This window comes from Pholcus phalangioides, unplaced genomic scaffold, assembly GCF_987345545.1.
Source record: "Pholcus phalangioides strain wild (caught in Gottingen) unplaced genomic scaffold, Ppha-v1.0 ptg000010l_1, whole genome shotgun sequence".
NCBI lineage: Eukaryota > Metazoa > Arthropoda > Arachnida > Araneae > Pholcidae > Pholcus > Pholcus phalangioides.
In genome coordinates this window covers 37,416,214-37,441,711 of record NW_028301603.1, presented here as the reverse complement: position 1 = coordinate 37,441,711, position 25,498 = coordinate 37,416,214, and the positions used below count along the sequence as shown (strand labels likewise).

At 38.8% G+C, this 25,498-nt stretch overlaps 2 protein-coding genes across 2 annotated transcripts; one reads left to right on the top strand and one right to left on the bottom strand.

The window, feature by feature from the left end:
• Positions 1 to 930: 930 nt before the first annotated feature.
• Positions 931 to 24,788, bottom strand: LOC149081388 (uncharacterized). The gene is made up of 7 exons (XM_089237331.1): positions 24,675 to 24,788; positions 14,190 to 14,321; positions 13,915 to 14,031; positions 12,634 to 12,750; positions 12,413 to 12,529; positions 4,972 to 5,088; positions 931 to 1,492 (listed from the first exon to the last, which is right to left on the bottom strand). The coding sequence occupies exons 1-7, from the start codon at positions 24,730 to 24,732 to the stop codon at positions 1,209 to 1,211; spliced, it is 942 nt and encodes a 313-aa protein (XP_089093457.1). The 5' UTR covers positions 24,733 to 24,788; the 3' UTR covers positions 931 to 1,208.
• LOC149081389 (uncharacterized) lies at positions 5,898 to 7,061 on the top strand. Its single transcript, XM_089237336.1, has one exon. It carries the CDS (start codon positions 5,898 to 5,900, stop codon positions 7,059 to 7,061), a length of 1,164 nt encoding a protein of 387 aa, XP_089093462.1.
• Positions 24,789 to 25,498: the final 710 nt, after the last annotated feature.

Genomic DNA, 25,498 nt, shown 5'->3' with positions numbered 1-25,498 from the left:
TAGGATTCAGAGGGGCAGAGCTGATGACGACATATTTGCTGACAAGGGGGGGAGGGGGTCAAAAATGGCTAAAAATTTGCTTACGTAATACTTGAACGGCCCAAGAGGCCACGCGAAAGCGATCCCTGCCGCAATGGAGGCGTGCGTTAGGGGGAAACACGACCGATCATACCAACCATATACGTACATGTTCTCAGACTTACACGGGCGAGAATTGCGAACGAAGTCAGTGGTTTCAGTTCCCCCAACCCCCAAATTTAAATTATGAATAGCCATTCGTAAATTACTAATTTCCAGCACAGTCTTGTTCAGAATAAGTAGAGAAAGAGCTCTACTCCAAGTGAATATAAAGTCAACTTCATTCAGGGTCATTATGAAGACCAATTTTTCGTATTCTTTTGTACTTACATTGATGACAAAAGTAGGCTCCCGACATAGATGTATGGTGTTTCTTCTGCTTATTCTAAGTGGAATTAGATCCTTACCTCAGTGCCGTCTTAACGCATGGGCCCACACGAGCACCTGAGGAGAAGAGTGGCCTCACAAAAAATGAGATCCGGTTGAAATTTTTTATAACATCCAAGGTAGAGCGTCAGAAAAACCACTTGGCCCCGGGGCCCATGATGCTCTTTAGACGGCCCTGCCTTACCTATAACACGCTTAAACTACGAACCTTGTGATTTTCAACCAAAATACTTATTCGCGATCTGTCTACAGAGTATCTTCCTCATAATGTATCACAACTTGACTTTCCTTTCCCAAGGATTGAACGCTTGTAAATAGAACCCCTGCCGAAATGGTGGCTTCCTTTGGTATTTTAAGGAACAGAATTTTTGTTTGTTGCGCATCTAGATTTTCACCATATCAAAGAATAATTTCACAAAAAAAAGAGATTCTTTCAAATAAAACAGTAAACATATATTTGGCAAAACATTGAAAATAACTCTTTCTTTTATTAAATTAATTCAATTTTCATCTAAACGTACGATATTTTCCATTAAATCATTTCACCTTGACTTCACCAATACGTTAATCACATAATACAGCAATTTCCGTATTTCACCATTTACAGTAACAACATCTTTTCATCTCAAAAAATCAAGGCTCAATTTCTAATTAATTTAGTCCTCGACACTGAACGACCCACAGCTATTGGTTATTTATTTGAATATAGTTATTTATAGTTATCAGTTTTACATCATCTCAAATCAAGGCTCAATTTCCGTAATTTTTCCAATCTCAATACCCTTAAATTTCCGTTCATTTATTTGAATATAGTTGTTGCAGAAACCAATTTGGTTCTGGTGGTCGAAAGAACAGTCCCCGTTTTGGCACAAATATTTACCGATTCCTAAATTGCACCACCAATCTTCTGTACAGTTTTTACCAGTGTACCATTTGGTGCAAGAGCATTCGTAGCCATCCGTACCGTGGACTTCGGAGCAAGCACCGCCATTTGAGCAAGGATTCGGATCGCATCTGTTATCGTTCACTGACGAATACAAACACAGATAATTAAATCAACAGCATAAATAACACTATAACGAAATCAAATGAGATACGTTAATGTAAATATACTCGTTTCCTTCAAAACATTAGATGGATGTGACAGAATATTTGATGGAAAGATCGTTTTTTCGCCTTCGTGCTAAGTATTTGAAGGTATTGGAATTTGTTGGGTTTAGCTTTCTGGAATCAAAAAGTGGAGACACCAATAGACTTCCCTGAACGTTTTGTACTTCGGTCTCTATCTTTTGATTAAAGAAATTGAAAACTAGTATGGTTGGCAACTTTATTTTCTTTCAAGAGTTTGCCTATGTGAGTTGTAACAATATTGGTGCATCCTCTCGGGCAGGAGTTGAATCTTGGTAGTAAACGAAGTTACCATATACAAACAAGTTTTCAATTTCTGAAATTAAAAGTTTGAGAGCAACGTACACGTGCTACGGATGCAAACACTACTATTCTTTGGTTCCAGCAGCTTTGAAGATTTAAAGCGAAGCTCCTATTAAGAATTTTGTCATGCGCATCTAACTTTATCGATTATTCGATAATTCCGTGATGACTGATGATGGTACTTGATGCTGATTCTATCGAGTGATTGTGGTATCATTCTATGAAAAAAAACGGACTATCTAAATATGTGCAAAGCAGTTACTACCGCTCGACAATAGCAAAGACAGGACTCACGCAGCTGCGGTTCAATCTAGATCTGAAGTAAAGACTTAGCAGCTTTTGCATAAAATCCATGATCAAAACCAAAGATGTATTTTTACGACATCAGCACGTGCTTTCTTAAAATGTCCAAAGAAAATAAACACGTAATTTTGTGTTTTAGAAATGTATCATTTTTACACCATAAGCGTAAAGGTTGAAATATTATAGATCTTCATACATTATTAGAAGAACGCGTAACACTTACAGTGCGAGACATAATTATAAGACGCTACGAATATTCGCGAAAAAAAAAAAAAAGTATATTTTTCCCACAATAATGAAACTCAATTATATATATAACGTTCATGTTGTGTTATTGTAAGTGAAACTACAAGGACGTCCTAAAAATAGTTTTTGATATTTTACTATTTCTGTGAATATCAGTAAGAAATTAGTGGGACAAAAATATAAGACATCTTCATTTCTACCATTTTACAGTAGTGTAGAACTGCGTTCCTTTATGGAATTCATTTTTGTCTACGTCACTGGATAACAAACTATTAAAAATATTCTCTCTTTACACGTACCTCATCAGTAGAAAAAAATACCTCGCGAGTACAGTGCTGCAAAAAAGTGAAATTCGTGAAATTTTGCTATTGTGTGGCACCGGTGTTTCTAAAACGTAATATAGCAAGTGAAATTGGATGCGCCGTCAAAAAATTTTTAAACCGTGGAATACGTGATTCTATAGAAAAACTATCTGGGTGCAACCCCATGCTGGTCTGTCCCATCAAAGCGCAATGTTTGTGCTCTAGCATTAAAGAGCAAAATGTCATCCAGAAATATGAAATCTGTCTTACAACTTCAGTGCTCACGGCGAACAATTTCTAGAGTTTTAAGTTCTACAAGTAACATCAAATTCCCGAAGATCAAGAAAAAACCTCCATCAACTTTGAAACACAAACAGGATCATTTGACTTTCGCAAAACGTACCATGCCTCGGACTCATCAGTGGTATTCTGCTCTGTTCTACGATGAAAGGAAAATCAATCTTGATATTCCAGATGGTTTCCATTCATATTGGCATGTTTTAAGGTCTGCAACGTCACAATTAATGAGTCGTCAAATGAGCGGTAGTTAAGTGATGGTTCGGGGAGCATTTTCTGCCCAAGGAAGACTGATGTGGTTTTTCTACCCTCAAGAATGAATTCAGAAAGCTACATAAAAGGAAAAGTTGCTCCTTTCGCAGGAGCAACTTGGTATACACGCAAAGAAGTTCTTTATAGCGATTATTGCATATTCCAACGAGATGATGCACCAAATTCATGTGTCAGGTCACACAAAGCAATGGTTAAGCAAGGAAACATCAATGTTCTTCCATGACCGGATCATTCCCTTGACTTCCACCCCATGGAAAACTTGTGGGGCATCCTTTGCAGATCAGTATACACAGGAAGGAGGTAATTTTCTTCCACCGAACATTTAGAAGCCGCCATACCACCGGCTTGTAATTATGTCTCTTGTGACACTCTCATTGATTTGGTTGAATCCATGCCAAATTGCATTTTTGCTCTGATTAGCAAGTTGCACAAAACATTGATTTTGAATTTTGGTAAATTTATATGTAATTTGTTTGAATTTTATATTTTACTTTTCACTCAAAAATCAGTAGGTATCTTATAATTTTGTCCATAACAATACATTTTCTGTATTTCCATAAAATAACTTGAAAATATTTTTTTTGCGATCAATATGTTCAAGAAAAGAACCTCTAAGCCCATAGAAATGCAAATTACAGCCATAGAGTGAATTTGGGATTTCTAAGATGGACATCACATGTGAACTACGATATACAATAAATAAACTATATAAATGAATAAACTAAGCTCGCGAGTTTTCTGGAATGCCTTTATACAGTGCACGTCGCTCAATGTGATAACATCAGGACTCGGATTTTCTGATTACAATAACCGATTGACAACTATATTCAAAAATGTCCCGGTAGCAAGTACGATGACCATTCATCCTACTTGTTCATACGGGACAACTCCATTTTTCTTTGCCGCCTAACTGGTTGCAGTATGTTGGAATGCAACTGGATATTGTGCATCACAAATTAGAATCCTTTTTCCAAATATAAAGAATATAATGTTCGTGGATCCATTCGGAAAAAGACCTTTGGATCTGGTTAACTACTACTATTACCGTGTAGTGCTGCGATCTGCCACCAATTTTTTTAAACTATGAAATATAATCTGGTCAACCGAAAGAAACTGACCAAGAACCAAAGAAAAATTGTTTTCTTGCCATACGTTTGTCTTCACTATAGGAAGGTCATAGCGAATACTACGGCCCGCCCAATTACTACATAAAATACGGAAACGTTCATGAACTAGGGAGTAGGAAGTGAACACCTTCTAGCCTCATACATAGTCCAGCGAGATGATAACGATAACTTACGAGGGAAAACGAGTTGGGATAAACCTTAACTTCAAAATGTGTAAAAAAACATTATCGTGGGGGAAAAAATTGATAACATGAACCGAAGTTCTGATAAACCAAATTTTTTCCACATGTTATGATGGTCCGTTCCGTACCTTGCAAAAGTAATAGCAATACACGAATTTATTATCATCATTATTACTCATCACGAATTATCACATCATCCATGATTTTAATAAATGGCGTCTACCGTAATTTTAAACGAAAGTGTTAAAACGTTCCTTGTTTTTCTATATTAATGTTTTTTCATATGAAAACAAAGCTTGACAGAAAAAAGATTCAATAAAGTAATTGTTGTTCATTAACTCTTACCGATTTCACAGTTTTTGCCTTTATAGTAAGGTGAGCAAACGCACGTGTAGTTCAGACCTTTTTCCCGCCAACACGTGCCACCGTTTTCGCATGGCGTTGACTCACACGGATCTATTTCTGCAATGAAATATAACGAGCATCAGGTTATGTTAAAATATCATTAAAAAAATGGCCATCAATGAAGTTGCATGGTTTGTGAGAGAGGTTTGGGGGTGTTTCCTCGAACGCGAGTGCATAGAAGAGCCTCATTCACGCAGGAAGGGGGAAAACACCGGAGTTTCTACCACATACAATTTCTGGCAGTAAATTTGTAAATCAGGGGGTAAGCTATTCCATTTGCTCTGTTTGAGAAAACTCCCAACGACTCCACATCCTAGAGTTGTTCCTTATTAATCTGTGCTTGTGTCTTCTTGCCGAAATTGAAAAAACACTTGTGTGATGGTGCATTAATAACTCATGGCTCATCCTATCCCTCCCGTTGAAAGTTTCAAAAACTTCAATCATAATCCCCCGACACCCGTGTTCTTCGAATGTAGACATATTCATTATATTGCAACGTATGAGGGCTACAAGCCTTTACAAAGGACTGTCTTCTCCATCTCATTTCTTTGAACTATTGGTTGCTATGGTGACTTAAGTTAATTCTTTTTGATTATTTTGTTTTTTGGAGAGTTTGATCTGCGTATTCGTTGTGTTCGGTCACGCTATTCCTTTCGTCCCTGTATTGTGCTTAGCCTAATAAAATAATTCACCGTGTTTTGATCCGTTTGTAATAAACGTGACATTTTTGGTGGAGGCGCCGGGTAACGACAGTTGTGATCAGCCTGGCTTCTAACGACGATTCTCGGCAGAGTAATCGATTACAGAATCTTCCTCCTGAATACGGACTGTACGTGACATCTACGAGGACTATTCGTTCTCGATCCATGACGACTAGAGGAGAAGAAGAACGTTCTACAATACTCACTCCAGCTCTTATGGAGGAGACCCGGAAGCCGAATATTTTCAGAGGTGATCCTGACCAAGATCCGACGAGGTGGCTGAAGGAGTATCAGAGAGTGTCGAACTTCAACCGGTGGGATGACAGTCATCGCTTGGCCAATGCGTACTTTTTCCTCGAAGGTACTGCGAGGCAGTGGTTCGAAAACAACGAGGACACACTCACTTCGTGGTCAACGTTCGAAGCTGAACTGAAGAAAACCTTTGGTGACACCGAGCTGTACGTTCGAAGAGCCAAAGAACGGCTGAAGAGTCGAGCGCAAAGGAGTGGCGAACCAAGTCCATCATACATCCAGGACGTATTGGGACTTTGTCATCTAGTAGACCCGGCCATGTCAGAAGAGGACAAGGTATCTCACCTCATGAAAGGAGTGGCCGAGGACGTATACCAGGCGCTGCTGATGAGAGAAGTCACCACCACTGCTGAATTCGTCAAGTGGTGCCATTACATAGAAGAAATGCAGCAGAAAAGGATCGGACGAAACAAGTTTGCCAGACTCCCAAACGTTGTTCCTATAGCTGCTATCGAGAAACAAGAGGATTTGTCATCTCTTATCCGTCAAATTGTGCGTGAGGAGATCCAGCGCTTAACCATGCCACCGGCAGAGACGCACCAACCAGGACTGCAAGCGATCGAGGCTGTCGTAAGGGATGAAGTGGGAAAGTCACTCGCTTCTCTGTCTGGAGAACGTCAACGGCCGATTTCTCCTGGATCAAGACGACAGCGCCAGTTGACGCATACCCGTAGGACGGCAAGATTGGAACCAACATTGGAACAACTTCCGAGGAAAACTGATGTGTGGCGTACACAGGACAACAGTCCCATTTGCTTCCACTGTGGACGTCCCGGACACGTCGTACGCTATTGTCGAGAGCGAAGGGCCATCTTTGACACCTACCGCAACAGCCAAGGCCGTCATGCTTCGTCATACCCCAGTAACAGCCGCATAACCGACGAGACCAGCATACCAGCCGCCAGGACCCCTCCATCCAGCCCGTTTCGTGGACGATCGCCGACACGCCGCTACAGATCCCCGTCGCCGTATAAACGTTCTAGTCAGTCGCCGAATCGACGAAATGAGGAAAACTAAGCCGCGCGACCTTTGTTGGAGGTAAGGCCGCTATTTTTCAAAATCCTCCCAATGTCGCTAAGATGCTCGGAAATCATGTTGATGTTATCCTCGACGACCATCCCATACGTGCACTAGTAGACTCTGGAGCCTCTTTCTTTGTGATCTCAGAAGATTTTCGACGTCATTTACGCAAAATTATGTTTGTAAATAGTGAACAATGTTCCTCACAAGATGTTATCTTAAAAGTCGCTAATGGCAGTTATGTAAAACCTCTTGGAACCTGTACTCTTCGTCTCACCGTCAATGGTCACAGTCAACCAGTGGAATTCACAATTATGCCGAAATGTAGCCATGATGTCATCTTCGGTTGGGATTTTCTAGAAGCGTCTCAAGCAATCATAGACTGTGGTAAGTTAGAATTTACGTTTGAAGAGATCTTACATGATCATCGGTCTACGCAGAAAGGGGGGTTGTACGCTGTAGAGGATTATACCATACCAGCACGCTCAGTAACTAAGATACAAGTATCTGCTCCTATGCTGGATAATGACATTGACGTTATCGTAGAAAATAATAGGTTTTTATTGATGAACCAAGAAGTTGCCATCCCATCAACCATCATGAGCCTCGCTAATAACAAAGGGGAACTGTGGGTCGCTAATGGGCTAGCCCAACCTCGACGTATCTTGAAGAACATGTGCGTTGGCCGCGCCGAACAACTTGACTGTAACTATGTGAATGCTTTATCGGAAGTGCTGTCGTACGAGAATGTTAGCAAGAGTAATGCGAGTCCAGTCGATTATTCGCAAATGTTGTCAACGGATCTTGATAGTGAACATCAAAAGAAATTGCTTCTATTGCTAGAACAGTTTCCGGAATCTTTTGGTGATGGAGGTAAGGTGGGGAGTTACAAACTCAACGTGAAGCACAAAATTAACACTGGAGACCATTCTCCCATCAACCAAAGACCTTATAGGGTATCACTTGCCGAACGTCGAATAATTCAAGAGGAAGTTGAAAAGATGCTGAAAAAAGAAGTCGTTCAGCCATCTGAAAGCCCCTGGTCCTCTCCTGTAGTTCTTGTCAAGAAAAAGGATGGCACATGGCGATTTTGTATCGATTACCGCAGATTAAACAGAATTACCAAAAGAGACGTCTACCCACTACCTCGTATAGACGATACTTTGGATTCTCTAAAGGGCGCAAAGTATTTCTCTACCATGGATTTATACAGTGGCTATTGGCAGATTGAGGTTGATGAAGCTGACCGTGAAAAGACTGCTTTCGTAACGCCAGAAGGACTACACGAATTTAAGGTGATGCCATTTGGACTTTGTAATGCTCCAGCAACTTTTGAGCGCATGATGGACAACCTCCTTCGTCACCTTAAGTGGAATATGTGCTTATGCTACCTCGACGACATCGTCGTCTTTTCCGAGACATTCGATGAACATCTTAACCGTTTAACAGCTGTTTTTCAATGCATTCAAGACGCAGGTCTTCACTTGAACCCAAAGAAATGTTTGTTTGCAGCACCCGAAATTAAAATTCTTGGCCACGTTGTGAATGCCGAGGGAATTAGACCAGATCCAGATAAAGTAAGAGCCATTACAAATTTTCCTGTTCCACAAAACATCCGAGATGTGAGGAGTTTCTTAGGGCTCAGCTCTTACTGCCGAAGGTTTATAAAGGATTTCTGTCTGAAAGCTGCTCCATTGCAAAATTTATTGAAAAATGACGTAAAATTTCGTTGGGAAAAAGATGAAGAAGAAGCTTTTAAAGTTCTAAAGAGAGCCCTAACTTCCGACCCAGTATTAGGGCTATTTGATGAGAAGGCTGAAACAGAGTTACATACCGATGCCAGTGGTTACGGAATAGGAGCAGTGCTAGTCCAACATCAGAACGGGAAAGAGAAAGTTATAGCATACGCGTCCAGAACTCTATCAAAAGCCGAGAAAAATTACTCCACCACGGAGAGAGAATGTCTTGCGGTCATATGGGCCATTACAAAATTTCGACCCTATATTTTCGGAAAGCCTTTCAAGATTGTTACCGACCATCATGCCTTGTGCTGGCTAGCCAGCCTGAGAGATCCTTCCGGACGGTTAGCACGATGGGCGCTGAGACTGCAAGAGTACGAGGTCTCAATAGTATACAGAAGCGGAAGAAAACATAATGATGCCGACAGCCTTTCAAGGTACCCCGTTGACGAAAGCTCCGTGCCAGAGGACATTAGTGTCATAACTTCAGTCCTCGACCTAGCAAGTGAACAACTCAAGGATCCCGATGTAGCTAATAAGATCCATGCTTATGAAGGGTCAAGCGGCTCTCTTAAGACCGACTTTGAGGTTATCGACGGCGTTTTGTGCAAGAAGAATTTTGATCCGGCGGAAAAAAAGTGGCTACCTGTTATTCCGAAACATCTACGGTTGGACATCCTCAGACATTTCCATGATTCCTTAACAGCAGGCCATTTGGGATTTGCGAAAACTTACGACCGAATACGAAAGCGATTCTCCTGGCCCGGTCTATATCGAAGCGTACGTCGCTATGTATTGCATTGCAAGGAATGTCAGCGAAGAAAAAACGTAGCTCAAAAACCACCGGGCCGTTTGATTCCCATTCCTCCAGCAGAAGCACCCTTCTGTCGTATTGGTATGGATCTGCTTGGACGGTTTCCGAAGTCTCGAGCAGGAAATAAATGGATCATTGTAAGTACTGACTATTTTACCCGGTATGCTATAACAAAAGCACTGCCTTCAGCAGATGCACCAGAGGTAGCCAAGTTTTTCGTCGAAGAAATTATGCTAAAACATGGAGCTCCGAGAACTCTTATAACCGATCGGGGACAGGTTTTTCAGTCAAGACTCGTTGCTGAACTCAACAGGCTTTGTAATGTGACCCACAGATTGACCACGGCGTATCATCCTCAGACGAATGGCCTCACAGAACGTTTTAACAAAACGCTAGCAGATATGTTGTCGATGTATGTCGATGTCGAGCAGAAAAACTGGGATGAAATCCTACCATTCGTCACGTTTGCCTATAACACTGCTCGACAAGAAACTACTGGATTTACACCTTTTTATTTATTACATGGACGCGAAGCTGAAACTACCCTAGACACTATGTTCCCATACAGTTCGGGTGAACCGGAATCTGATCATCTTGGCCAATTAATTGCACAAGCAGAAGAGTCAAGGCAGATAGCACGGCTGCGAACTTTACAGGCTCAACAATATGACAGCCAACGTTATGATTCTCAACACCGAATGGTACACTACAAGCCTGGAGATCTAGTGTGGATTTTCACACCTGTAAGAAAAGTCGGGCTGTCTGAAAAATTGATGAAGAGGTACTTTGGCCCGTATAAAGTTTTGAGAAAATTATCAGATGTGAATTATGCGGTAGAAGATTTTGATCCTGCTTCACGACGGCGGAAATCAAGAGATGTTGTTCATGTGCTCCGTATGAAACCGTACAATGACCCGGACGCTCAGGACAGTTCCTGTTCCAACGACGACAATACTAAGGAGGAACAAGGAGAGGAACAAGGCTGACAACAAGTCTCATGAGCCGTCGTACAAACAGCGGGACGCTGTTTCTGTGAAGAGGGAGCAATGCAACGTATGAGGGCTACAAGCCTTTACAAAGGACTGTCTTCTCCATCTCATTTCTTTGAACTATTGGTTGCTATGGTGACTTAAGTTAATTCTTTTTGATTATTTTGTTTTTTGGAGAGTTTGATCTGCGTATTCGTTGTGTTCGGTCACGCTATTCCTTTCGTCCCTGTATTGTGCTTAGCCTAATAAAATAATTCACCGTGTTTTGATCCGTTTGTAATAAACGTGACAATATCATCAAGAACACGCTTAGGTCTTCTAACCCCCTCAACCAAGTCTATGTTCCTCTGTAGGTGTATAGCCTCCAAAATTAGACGGCATACTCCAATACAGGACGAACTAGGCTTCCGAAAAGTGGAAGGATCACTTGAAGACACAGCTTTAAGAATGAAACTGAGTATTCTGTTCAAGTTTTTGACCACCGCGGGACAACGTTGAGAGAACCTGAGCCGCTCGTTAGTGAGAATTCCCAAACCGGTGATCCTATTTGCATCCGGAATAATATTATCATTCACCTCGTAAATGAAACGTAGTTGTTCGAATCAAAATGAGAGGGCGCGGTAGCCCAGGTCGATAAGATACTCGCCTAAAGTACCAACGGATATTTAGAGGTTTCGCGAGTTCGATACCCGTTTTGTTTTGTCGCAAATATTCCTGACACTGGGGATACAACAGAAATGGCGACATCACCACAGAAAAAAGAAATTGCTACCGCAGGGAGTCCCACATCGAGGGGTTAGCGCCCCAACCTCTCGGTGAGTATTAAAAAAATCTGCCGTTCGGAATCGGCAATAAATTGTAGGTCCCGATCTAGTTTGCCCTCGTGGGCAGACCGTGGTTCGACAAAAATGATCCATGATCAAATGATCGAACCAAAATGTGTGACATGCACTTGTCAATGCTGAAACTCCCGCTGCATTCGTTTGCTCATGCAGCGATCAAATTCAAGTTCGTCTGGAACAACTCCTCATCGTTTGGATTCCGTACTGCCCCCATTAGCTCCACGCCATCTGCGAATTCTCCAACAATTCCATTGGCACCTTGATCGATTTAATGGATAATGAATGAAAAGTATAGCCAAGTATCCTTCTTTGAGGGACTTATACCTCTCCAGTCTGAAAATTCGCCGTTGATCATAACCAGCTGTGACCTTTCTCTCCACCATGATTTTATCGGATTCAATAAGTGATCTCATGATCCCCAATCTTATGTAAACGCTCCAAGAGTTTACCCTATCCGACCCGATCGAATACCTTTCTAAAAAATCAAGATGGATGACGTCGACGTCACTTAGTCTTAGTCACTTGATCACAGAGCATCAGTTCTCACGGAGTGTCATGATCCTTGACGGTTCTGATGATCAGGCGTTAAAGTTGGAAAATCCTGTACTGGAATTCTTTTAGGGGAGTTTTGAGTTGTCCCAGTTTTTGAGAGCAGGGCCGATACTGGATGCTTTGTTAGCCGGGGCAAGCGAGCAGTTTGGCACCCCGTTCCCTTGTGCGGTTGAAGGAGAGGTTAAAGGGTGAATATAGCGCCCCGTCTTGTCCGGCGCCCAGGGCACCAGTTCCTTCTACCCCCAATTGCGGTCATGGTTGCGAGAACACACTATATCATAAATATATTTAGTTCTACTCCTGGTTATAAATAAGTGACGAATTCACATATGAAACACAAGGTAGCAATAAACATGCAACGTACATTAAAAGATGAAGTTACTAGCAATTAACATTCATGTTGTTTCCAAACCTGTTTCGCAGGTGTTTCCTTTGTGTGTTTCCGGGCATGAACAAACATATTCTGTCTTATTTCTGCTCCAACATGTCCCTCCGTTCAGGCACGGGCTGGAGTCACAAATATGAATTTCTGAATAATAAAGACGTGAATGCCATCAAAAAGTATATTCAAAAGCGTTCTATTAATGGATATGAATTACAATGGTTTTTGGAAATAAAAATTGTGGTTTGAACCTGTTTCGCAGTTGAAACCGATGTGCGTAGAAGGGCAAAGGCAAATGTAGTTGAGTCCTCTACCTTTCCAGCATGTTCCTCCATTTAGACAAGGCGTAGAATCACACGGATTGATGGCTGTTCGAAAATACATGATGACGATTCAGCACAGAAGAGTGGAAGAAAAGTGCGTTAATTAACCGTACATTGCATGATTGATAAAAGTTCGTTATAACGGCAATTACAATCACGAGGAAAATTGTCGTTATAATGAACTTCTCGTTATAAGCGAATTTTTAATTTTTTGATCGGTCAGGCCAATAAAATTGTAGTCTTCTAGATCGTTTCGCTCTCGTATTAACGAATGAACAGATCTCACAAGTCATGAAATTGATTCTTGGTCTCACGGCAGTTTATCGTCTTGTGAATTCTGATTCGTGGAATTTCTGTGGCGGTGAAGTCCACGTCACACAATTTCCACGAATCAGAAATCACAACGTCTCTGACGTGACGAGACTATCACGTCACGTCAGTGTAGTGTGTTTCGGCCTTAAGACGTTTTTCGTATAGAATTTTGTTTTATCAAAGCTATTTAGTCGACCAACTGAGCAATTGAAATCCTTAATCATTATGTCACTGTTGTTTTCCCTGGATGTATGGACTCGTCGACATTTTCTTGCAAATCGGAGAGTACTTTTATGACGACCGTTTAGGTCATTCGGAAACGACTTTAAACTGTAAGTTCTGGTACCGTGGTCTTCTGGTCACTGGAACAGACAAAACCCATGTGTATAGGGGGGAGGGGTAGCCCAAAAATAGGGAGAAGAGGTAAAAACAATTTGACTTTCCTGTCGTTATTCTTTATCCGAAGTACCTCATTTTTTTTTAAGAGGCGCGTGTACCCTGATGAGAGCATTGCCGGAACTAGAGGAGGGGCAGGGGCAACTGCCCGGACTGAAAAGTTTGGGGGCGGCAAAAATCCTAATTATGGTCCTGGATGAGAGTCATGTTCAATTCTTGAATAGAGAGAAGGAAAAGCTTTCATTTTTGAAGATTTTTTCGACTTTATAACGAATGCTTCCTAACTTTGAATTCGCTACAACCGAATATTTTTTATATCTTTGACATTAGCTATTTGACAATCAGTCGTTATAGCGCGGTTCTCGTTATAAGCCGTATTACTCGTTATATTGAACTTCATTGTATCAGTAAACACCTATACATGTACTTTATTTAATACCGTAACCTTGGAAATATGCGCATGTGAAAAATGATTTTTTCTGTGTGTGAATGTACACTCACGTTTTTCACAGTTTTCTCCGCTGTGCGTCTTTGGACAGATGCAGAGATATTTCAAGCCCATTCCTTTCCAACAAAGACCTCCATTTTGGCAAGGATTCGAGTCACATGCATTGAAATCTTTCAGAATGAAAACAAAGTTTAGACGTGATGACGGTGGAACATGAAATTTACATGACACAGCAATAAATGACATGAAAAGAGAAAAATATAGAGCGAAAATTGTGAAAAAAAATACTGTAAATTTCATGCACAAATTAGAAAAAAAAGTCTTTGACCTTCTTCACAATTGTTTCCCGTGTAATTTGAAGAACACGTGCATAAGTAGCTTGTTTCGTTATTAGTAGAATCGATTCTTTCCCAACATGTTCCTCCATTCTTGCACGGATTGTCACTGCAGGATGCCTTGTCTGTGTTAAATTAAAGAAAACATGAAGCAATTTCATAGGTGCGTTATCTTAAATGAAATATATTGATCGAATGAAAGATGATTTCACTGTCATAGAAGGAGTGCCGACAGTTATAAGAGTGATGACATGCCACCAAGTGTTTTCCGGCAGAAGAAAATAAATGTTTATTTCCTTCGATGCAAAGGCTCTTGATACATTAAGCATGGGTTTTTCTGTTGCCGAAACTGCGGCAGTTCTGAGTGTTCATTATTTAGGAATAAATGGGTCCCATTGGTACGGTGAAATTGCTTTGTAAAAGTGATATTTTTTCACCATTTATCAAATTTGCCAACGATGCTTGGGTGTTATGCATAGTCAAGTCAAGTGATAAATTCAGCAAAGTTTATCAAACCTAACGATTGGTGATTGTGCATAAAATCGGATTTTATATCATTTACCATGTGATATTTATCATTTGTCCGATTGAATACCGTTTCTCTCTCTTTTGTTTTATAGAAACTGTGTTGATGGTGTATTTGTGTAACTGTCCTCTGCGTTATATATAGTTAGAACAGCGAGGAACAACTCTATAATATTAAGTTCAAGTGAAATAGTACGGTTCTATTAAACATAAAACATTAGATATATCGACTAAAGTTGCTGCTCCGCCCCGCCCACTATTTCGATGCGAAGTCACCAGCTTACTTAACACTTATGGCTCGTATATTTGGGCTTTCAAAAATGAACGAGACCTGCCACTGATTAAAAATCAACACCCCCCCCCCCTATTGTGATGATACAATAGAGGGCTTGGATGGATTTTGGTAGAACCCCTTGAAATTGGATTATGGAGGCGTTTATTGCACCAAACTTAATTTATTGCATGCAATGGATGTTTATTGGTTACAATAAATATTATATCATCAGTGATAATGACTTACTTATTGTTAACATTAACTTTATAACAATTATCATGAACATTTCGGATTCACAAATTTTGCACTTTATTATCATCACACATCCAAGGCATTTTTAAAATTTCCTGGTAATGCAAGTACCGGATTCCAATTCTTTCAGCTAATGCAAACTGATACATCATTTCCAGATCGTGTCAACTTGATCCAGATGATTGTGCTACTTTGATTGAATTATTTCTTAGCTTAAAATAAAATTAAAAAAAAACTGCTTTACAACTTTCACAACAAGTTCCAATCATCTGTCGTGAAAATTATGTTAGTTTTGACGAAAAGCAAGAAAAAAGTAATAAGAGTGTGAACCGTGTGGAATAAGTATTTTTATTTTCTGTATTAAGATCAGGGATATCCGACATATGAACAACGTGACGCTATCCAATAAGACAGTGATTCTCAATTTTGGGCGTTAACGCCCCCCCCCCCGGGGGCGATGAAATGTTCCAGAAGGCGGTAGAAGCTACGGGTATATCATAGGATGCTACGGGTTCGATTGCGTTGGGGGGGGGCGATGGGGGGAAAAATTTCCGAAGAAGGGGACGATGGGACAAAAAAAGTTGGGAAACTATGCTATAAGAGATAATGGAGAAGCTCAAAAAGGATTTCAAAAATTCTTTGACTCTTTAAGCGGCATTAACGAGATATCTCGCTTCTCCTTAAATGCCTTTCTATTTAAGCATTGATAAGCCTAGATATATTTTGTAAAGTTTATTTCTCAATGAAACACTTTACCCTATACCCCTTAGTTTGCACCTACTAGAATCAGAGGAAAACCTACTTATATATAAAATATGTGGCATTTTGCAGGGGTTTAGTGATTTATGCCGTGCCGCTTTAAAGGGTTAATCAATATTTTAAGACTTCTTAGAGTATTAAATTCCAAGTGCCTTTTCGCCACTAAGTAGAGAAAGAGAGTTTTGCTCATTGTTATTATTTTTTTCTGATTTAGAATGGTAAATTTTGCTTCAAATTATTCTCCACAGACATACTATATCATTATGTTTAGTTTACGTTGCCCCCGCCCCCCTCATCAGCTTTAAATTTCCATTTCGAGCCTTGCCAAAACTGCTTTTTTCCACAACTGCACAGAAAATGCGAAAAGTTACACCCCTAGTAAGCCAAACCACCGTTTGAGAGACACTACGAATAAAGGACACTATTTTTTGTCCAAGAAGGATGAAGACTATCTGACGCAGTAAGCTATGAAAAAAAAAAAAGCCTTTATGCTTTAAATACACAGTGAATTATTTTCATTTTTCGTCTTGCTCTCAACGCGTTCAGACGTTTCTCGATTCCCGTCGAAGTTGCTGACCGGAAAGGCAGCAACATTTTTTCTCCTTCATAAGTCCAAGCGGAGACTAAATATAAGCGGGAAATACTCGGATCCATCGTCAAAGAGTTCAGGCGGAAGGCCGGGCTCTTTAGTTAGAAGCTTGCAAGCTATTTTTAGTGAGAAAGGACGAGGCGTAGAAGGAGGGAAGCCGTCGCTGGGAAGAAGATCCATAGTGCCTTTCAGGATCAGAGATTGTGACTGGGGGCCATCAGGAAAACTGATTGATTTCAAGCGTCGAAAGGGTAAGTGTTGCATTTATTCAGAGCGCCCGACGATTAATTCTATTTTGACGGGAAATAGTTTAAAATGGAGAGGGATTTTGTTTGCGCACTCGGTAATTCGCCGTCGGTAAATGTTAAGGCTGCTTGGGGAAAATTAATTACTGTAACCAGGTATGCTAATCAAAATGCAGATAATTTTCATGAAATTATATTTGAGTGTTTTCAAACCTTGGTAGTAGAGTTAAACAGGCAATATGAAGAGCAATTGCCAATAGAAAGTTCTACATGCAGTGATCCAGTAAGAATTAGGAAATTGATTGACTTGTATTATAAATGTTCTGAATCTAAGAGTAGTAAACGTATGTTAAAAAAACAAATGGATTTGGTGAAAAAAGTAGTGAACTTTTTTAGAAATGAGTGTGATCATAAGATCGCAGGTAAGAAAGACAGAAAAAAAATCTAAGGTTGTAAAGGATAATAATGTATGCTCAGAGGTGCAATTCTCAAGCTCAGAATCAGTATCTGAGGGAGAATCAGGTAAGTAAAAAGGTGTATTTAGTCCTAAGGGTTTCTCTTATACTATGGTGCAAAGAAACAATAGTGAAAAAATTAAAGAAAGTCTCATTGATGAAAAAAATCAAATTATTCCTGATCCACAAATTAACAAAAAGGTGGAAAAGCTCAATAGTAATGAGAAAAAAATGGAAAATGCACAAGATATGGGAAACTGCACGACATTGACCGACACTGCAGGGATAATGATGGCAGAAGTGAAGGGAAATGTAGAGACATCTCTACAAGAGCAAAAAGATAAGAGTACAACGATACTAACATCAGATTCGGGACTTGGTGCACACAACTATGAAGAAAGTAGTGATGAAGCAGGAGAAACACATAGAAATGAAGATCTACAAAAAAAAGATGGTCAAAGTGTAAATAAGTCAAGAAATAGTGCTAAATTTGGTTTTTCGTTCAAAAAACTAGAGGGAGAATATTCATCTAGCAGCGAAAGTGATCAAAATACTGAAGGAGAGGAGGAACAAAATGGATTTCAGACTATTCTAAGGAAAGGAACAAAAAAAGCAGACAGGAGGAAATATAAACCCCCAGACATATATCTAACTCAATTAGAAAATTGGATAACACTGAGGAATGAGATAAATAAGATATGTGAAAAAGGATTTAAAGGAATACAAAGAAGAGGGGATTGGGTACTTCAAGTGGAATGTATCAAGGACTGGGCAAAAGTAAAGCAATTCCTAAACTCTAATGGATATGAATTTCACAGTTTCAAATTGAAGGAAAGTGAATCAATAAAAGTAGTGATAAAGAATATACACGTCTCGTGTACAACAGAAATCTTACAGCGGAAGCTTTGGACTTTGAAATAAATTCAATAAACAGGCTTGTAAGTTTTAGGAATAAAAAAGAACTTCCTATGGTAGTTATTGAAATGCCAAAGAACAAAAATAATGAAAAAATTTATGGGCTAGACAGCCTTTTGAATATGGCAGTGCGAGTTGAGACGTTTAAAAGGCGTGGAGGACCAATTCAATGTTTTCGATGTCAGCGATTCTATCACAGCCAGGCTAGCTGTAATAATGCACCCAGATGCATGAAATGTGGTCAAGGGCATATGACCCATGAATGTTTGGAGAAAAAAGAGGACGGACCGGGCTCATGCGCGAATTGCATTGGGAAATCATATAAGTGCTTGGTCGGGATGCAAAATGAACCCAAGGAACAGAGGACAGAGAATATATGATCAAGGGGAAAAATCCAAGACAACAAATGATTGGAAAAGAAATACAAATCATATGACAAGAATCCCAATAAGAACTACTAATGCTTCAGAATGGTTGGGGTAAAAAAAAAGCCTTCCTCAGACACAAAGTCAAAGTAGACAAGGAGATAAGAATCGAAAAGAAATAAAAAATGACAAAGTATGGATAAATCCTAATTATCAAAACAAAAAGAAACCACAGATAATTCAGGAGAAAAAGAAAGAAATTTTTGAGAGTATGAACAAGAGAATGGCTGGTGAAGAAAACTTTTGGGAGAACAGAAAAGAAAATCAATATGCTAACAAGTTGGAAGCAAGGGATATGAGATCATCAGAATCAAGGATAGATGTGAGGAGGAAAATGAGACGAGAATGGGAAGAAGGAAAAGATGATGAATGTGAAAATATAAATTTGAACTTTATCATAGAAAAAATATCAAAAGTTGCTATGAAATATATTTGGCAGTTTATGGCATCACAAAGTAATACAGAAAAAAAAGAAATTCTTGTTGAAGCATTTAAAAAAATCACAGAAGCACTTCTACAATGAGCAACGAAAGTAGACCTTTGGAGGTGATCTACTGGAATGTAGATGGACTAATTAACAAAATAACAGAATTGAAAGAATTGCTGATAGACAGGAAAACGGATATTTGCTGTATTAGTGAAACGCACCTAAAACCAGGATGGCAGGCAAATATCTCTAATTATAACTGTGTGAGGAAAGACAGAGTGGATGGAAGGAAAGGAGGTGTGGCAATATATATCAAAAATAATTTTAACTTTGGAAAAATAAACACAACTGAATCCACAACTACAGAAACAATAACTGTGGATATTGAGTACAAGGAAAAGAAATTGATAAGAGTAACGGCCATCTACAAACCACCTGGTAACTGGTAACATCATAGACCTTGAACTTTTAAAAGAAATAATGGATTGTAACCATACTAGTTTAATCATGGGTGATTTTAATTGCAAAGACACGTCATTCGGATGCAAGAATGGTAATCGTCAAGGAAAAAAACTTAAAAGATTCTGTGAGATGGAAAGAATAAGGGTACATACAACTGATGAACCAACTTATTTTCCGAGGATATTGGCAAATCAACCAGATATTTTGGATATCATGATTTCCAAAAGGCTCAACATATATGTAGAACCCAAGGTATTAAGTGAATTGGACTCTGATCACATGCCAGTAGAAATAGTAATGGACTTTTCAATTCTACATAAAATGGTGGTGAACAAAATTACAAATTGGAAAAAATATCAGGAAAAATTGCAACAAGCACCGATCCTTACGGTAAGTCAAAACACTAAAGCTGAAGCAGAAGATATGATAGAGAAAATAACCAACCAAATTTTAGACTCAGTAAAATACGCAACTAAAGAAAAAATTGCACATCCAAATCCACTGGGACTTCCTCTATGGATAAAAGATAAAATCAAAGAGAAAAATAGATTACGTAAAAAGTGGCAGAGAACGTGGAATCTTGAATACAAAAGACAATACAACAGAAAAGCTAAACGTGTCAAAAAAGGCATTGATGAATACACAAACAATCGTTTTACACAGTGGATTGTAGAGGCGTCACCACAAGATGGTACTCTATATCAGGTTTACCATAAAATGAAAAACAAGAGACATAAATTACCACCAATTAAAAACTCAGAAGGGGTTTTAGTATATAATAATGCAGAAAAGGCTAAAGAATTTGGGAAAATATATGAAAAACAGTTTTCTCCAAATGAAACACTAAATCAAAATTTTGTAAGAAATACTGAAACAGAGATCAATGAATTTCTGAATAACACTGAAATACTAACAGATAATATAGTATTCAGACCTATAACAATTGAAGAAGTGGAAGAAAATATGGCAAAACTAAAACCAAGGAAGTCTCCGGGATACGACAATATTACATCCAAGGCAATTAAATTGATAACTCCGAATGTTACTATTTCAATAGAAAACGCTTTTAATTTAATTATGGAAATGGCTCATTTCCCCAGCATGTGGAAAAGAGCAATAATAAAAGTTATTCACAAAGCTGGGAAACCAAAAGCGGAAGCCAAATCATATAGGCCAATAGCTTTGCTACCACATCTGTCTAAGCTCTTGGAAAAGTCAATAACTATGAGAATTACGGAAACCACAAATCGATTAAAATTAAGTCGAATAGAGCAATTTGGTTTTAAGAACATGCATGGAACATGTCACCAATTACTAAGAGTAATTGAATATATACAAAGAGCCAAAATAAAAAAAGAATATACAGTGGCTGTGGCTCTAGACTACAGCAAGGCCTTTGATTGCATCTGGCAAGCTGGTCTACTACACAAAATGCTAAAGAGAGGATACCCTCCTATAATTATCAAGTTTCTGTCATCTTATTTCTCAAATAGAAGTTTTCAAGTTCAGATTGGAGAAAATAAATCTGAAATAGGAAAGATAACAGCAGGGATTAATCAGGGGTCCAACTTGGGACCATACATACATAATATATTCATGGATGACTATCCTAATATAACTAATGGACTTCTGGCAATGTATGCTGGCGATGTAATTTTAATGACGTCAAGTGATGAACCGCAGAAAGCTCTAAAACAGGTTCAAGACGAAATATACAAAATTGAACAGTGGAATTATTTCAATAAAGCAAAGCTAAACCCAGAAAAGTGTGAAATGGCGTGGTTTTCTTCTAGAGTACTACCAATGAACACTTTTGTTAATATCATGGGTCACACGATACTTCCATCAGAAGGGATAAAATATCTAGGGGTATTCATGGATAACATTTTGAACTTTAAAAAGCATGTAGCGAACAGAATAAAGCATGCTACCATAAATATAGATCAAATTCTAAGGTTCTGTAATCCAAGAACTAAGCTAAGTATGAAGAACAAAATACTAATGTACACTCAGGTAATTAGACCATCGTTATTGTATGCAGCTCCAGCATGGGCCTATGCTTCTAAAGGAAATATATATACGTTACAGATTTTTCAGAATAAAATATTAAGAAGGTTTACTGGAGCACCAAAATATTTCAAATTAATTGATCTTCATAAAGAACTTAATGTAGAGTCAATTTATAAGTATGTGAAAAGAACTGCGGAAAATTTTTTCAACAGGCCGGAAAATTCCAATGTTGACCTGTTCCAGGATTTAGTGGCATATGACAGCAGTGAAAGAATGAGACATTTACGGCCAAAAAATGTGGTGAACACACAGTATAAAAAGGAATTTAAAAAAAAAAGAAAAAAAAAGGGAAGGAGAGGGAGATGGAGGCCTAATGGAAATAATTAGGGATTGATGTAAATAAGTAAGTTTAAATAAATAAGAATTGTATTGTTTTTGGATATATTTTTCATTTTGTAAATAGACAATGTATCAATATAAAGAAACTTTTGGTAAAGGGTTAAGAGCCTTAATACTAGGTAAATGTTAGAGCATCCTTTTATGGTATTTTGTAAGTATATGGATGTATTGTTAATCGCATAATCAATTTTATATGGTAGAAAATGTATAAATGAGTAAATTGAAGATAAGGAGGATAAGTGCATTTCATGTGAAAATTGAATATTGAATAGAACTGTATAAAGAAAGATTGAAGAATCAATGATATAGGGAAGATTTGGGAAGAAACTTATATATTAAAAAAAAAAAATATATATATATAATGATGAACGACATGGCAAGTAGCCAAACATGATCTACGTGCAATGACCGAGTGTGCAAGAAATGGTATCTAATTACATCTAATTAAGCTTTTCCTGGGTAACTGTAAATTACAGTAAAATTATATTCCATAGTCATTATTCTCGACCATGCCATTAATGGTCACAATGATGAAGGAGATATAGACCCTTATTAATAATAAAATGGGTCTGGCGCTCTGTATAACTGTTTCAAGGTCAAGTGAATTATTCGGAATAAAATAACCAATAGTTGAGATCATTCCAATTACGAACAGTTGTCACGAGTGCGCCTTACACACACTCTCTTCCCCCTCTCATCGAGAAACCCCACATCATACATGCATACATACATGGGATGCAACACGTGTGTCTGCTTTCCCTCGCCAGGGATTTCTAAGACGCACTTGAGCACCGAATAAGTACTTATTGCATAACACCATCACAACTCTACAGGCAGACATTGCGCCTCTGGGCCAATGAAAACCCCTTACAGAAATCAGGCGATTGCCTTCGTCCAATAGCAGAGGTTCTTCACCAACACACTTGGGAACACACGAGGCTTTTGCCAGAGAGGCTCCCAAAAAGTGACGCGCAGCGCAAAGAAAGGGAAAACAAGCCCAACATTCCTGCACCTCGAGATATCGGACATTGAACGGTCACTTACAGTCACGCCGAAGAACTCAACAAACAGTGCCGCTATTACCAGCTCATCAACCGAGCCGAGCACAAGTTCATCGGACGGCGATTCCGTGGCCAGTTCAAATTCAACTTATGAGATGTTCGAATTTGCCAAAAGCTCCTTTTCCTTGCTTATAAAACTACTAACATATTTCTCTTTTTTTCCCCTTCGAGGAGTTTTATTTTTGTTATTATTATATGTATGTGCATGTTCTCTTGCTCATTTCAGCCAATGTCGTTCGACTGCACTCACCAGCCAATACGGTGAGACCATGGCGAACCTCCGACGTCACCAGCAGACTTCACTTTTCCTGCCGATATTAAAACGACTAACAATTTCGTCCGGACATGTTCAGTTAAAATTTCCTAGTTAATTTTCATAAATTAACTTAATGGGTACCCGACATTGACAAAATTCCAGATTTCTGACCAACATACACGCATTTTCACTAAAACACATACATTAGCTCCCTTGCCCTTCCTCTTCACATTGGCCCCCCGCTGGCCTGTTTAGAGGGCAGCCAATGCTCGTAAACGTAGCAGGTACTGCCACAAATCCCTCCGAACTCGAACTCGAGTATTGCTGGAGGTTGATCGATCAACATGTCGCGCTTGAAGGTTCATTAATTTTCTCTCTCTCCTCGTAACCCCGGGTCGAGATCCCTCAAATGCAGGGGACGCAAGAAAGGGAAACCTTGCCCTGAGATGGCGGTGAGTGATTCAAACTATATATATAGTTATTGTGTATCCTTTTTTTGTGTGTATAATTTGTTGGAGTGAGAGTGTCCATGTTGAATATAAAATTGTATCGAGTTTAGTGTAATGCACCGTGTCGAAGTATTTTCGATGAATAAATAAAATTAAATTGTAATTCTCTAATTGAAAAGGTATTATTATTTTCGCAATGTCCTGTTCATGATTTCCTAATAATATATAATGTGCCGTGCTAATGAAACTAGTTCGTTTAAATTTCCGGCCGCGTTATAGGTATGAGGCACCATTTAACAGTCAATATCTAAAACATCGTAGTAACCTCACAATACAGTCTACTACTTCACTAAACATCAAATCTGGCCATATCGCTATATTGCAAGTTACTGCCATTAATGAGAGGGGTTATGGAAATGAAGGCGCTGTAAGGTGGTCGCCTCAAGTTCGTTAGGGAAATGTCTTCTCTATATCCTCCTCCCTCGGGTTTGAACCTGGGACCGTGACAGCACCACTCAAGGTGGTAGACGAGCATCTTACCGCAAGCCGCTCGGGCGCTTTATGTACAGTCTGTAAAACTTGAGATTTTGAAGCCAATACAAACTTGTCAATGCATCGATTAGCTGCCAAAACCTAGTCATTTTTCATCTTTAATATTCCGATGAAAATTGAAAGTAACACCCAAAAATGTGAGAATTTTTGCAAACCGCTTTTTGCAGCAGTTTCTACATTTTACTATTCGGGAGTCTTGGCATACGGAAGCTGTATGGAAAGTTTTTTTTTTTTTTTTTTTGTGACTTCACAGAAATACATATCTTCAGAAACTGCGTGTCATTTAAAAAGTTTTTGTTATTACGCTTCTGAAGCCAACTGTTGCAGAGATGGTCCTCTGCGGGCAAGCATTTCGAATCATACTGAATAGATGGCACCGTTTTATTGATAAATATAATATTTAGAAAATTACAGTGTACTGACCGATATTGCATCGCGGTCCAGAGTGCGTTTCCGGGCACTCGCATGTATAATTCTCCATCCTTCTGGAACATGTTCCACCATTATAGCAAGGATTTGGGTAGCAAACATCGAATTCTTTTGTTCATGAAATCAAAAAGAAAACAACCGAAAACAGATAATATATACTCAGTACAGAAATAAATTCACGAACGCTCGAATATTGAAGAGAAATTTTATAAATATCATTTAACACTAGAACTACGGGATTTTCCAACGGCCTTGAACGACGATAGGAAAAATTCAACATACATTTACTTTTCTATTTTCCGAAACTTCTTAAAAACAGTATCTATTCAGTCTTTTTGACTTACTTTTGCAATAAACCTTTGCTCATGTACCAATTTTTTTGGAATTTTGGATAAAAGGGTCATATTATCGCTTAGACTAATTCCGTGTTTTGTTACTGTATCCTTAACTGGCGTTGTGGGGTCATTTAATGGGAGTGGGGGACGGGGTATTAACGCGTTTTAAAAATCAGCAAAAAGAGTTTTAATAAAAAGCAATGGGTTTTTCCCATGGCTTCATTCATCTGTCAATTAATTCACTAAATACTTTTTCAAATTCCTTTATTTTCCCAAAAATTTTCTTCTAAGACATTCGAAAAAAATAAAGGGATGCGTGTCACTATTGAATTTTTTAAATTATTTATTAAATTAAATTTTTTGAACGGAACTTTCATGATTAAATTATACCAAGAAAATAAAATTTACGAATTAAAATAGTATTCACAAGCACCAAAATAGGTCTTATTCGAAGTCGGAAACACAGTACTTGTAAACAACACC

Bases quoted from the DNA above. Each gene is read 5' to 3' on its own strand.
- LOC149081389 (XM_089237336.1), top strand. From the start codon at position 5,898: ATGACGACTAGAGGAGAAGAAGAACGTTCTACAATACTCACTCCAGCT.
- LOC149081388 (XM_089237331.1), bottom strand. From the start codon at position 24,732: ATGGAGAATTATACATGCGAGTGCCCGGAAACGCACTCTGGACCGCGA. The intron at 14,322-24,674 runs GTCAGTACACTG...AATTTAACACAG, and splicing joins TGGACCGCGATGCAATATCG to ACAAGGCATCCTGCAGTGAC. The intron at 12,530-12,633 runs GTTCAAACCACA...TTTATTATTCAG, and splicing joins CGGTTTCAACTGCGAAACAG to AAATTCATATTTGTGACTCC.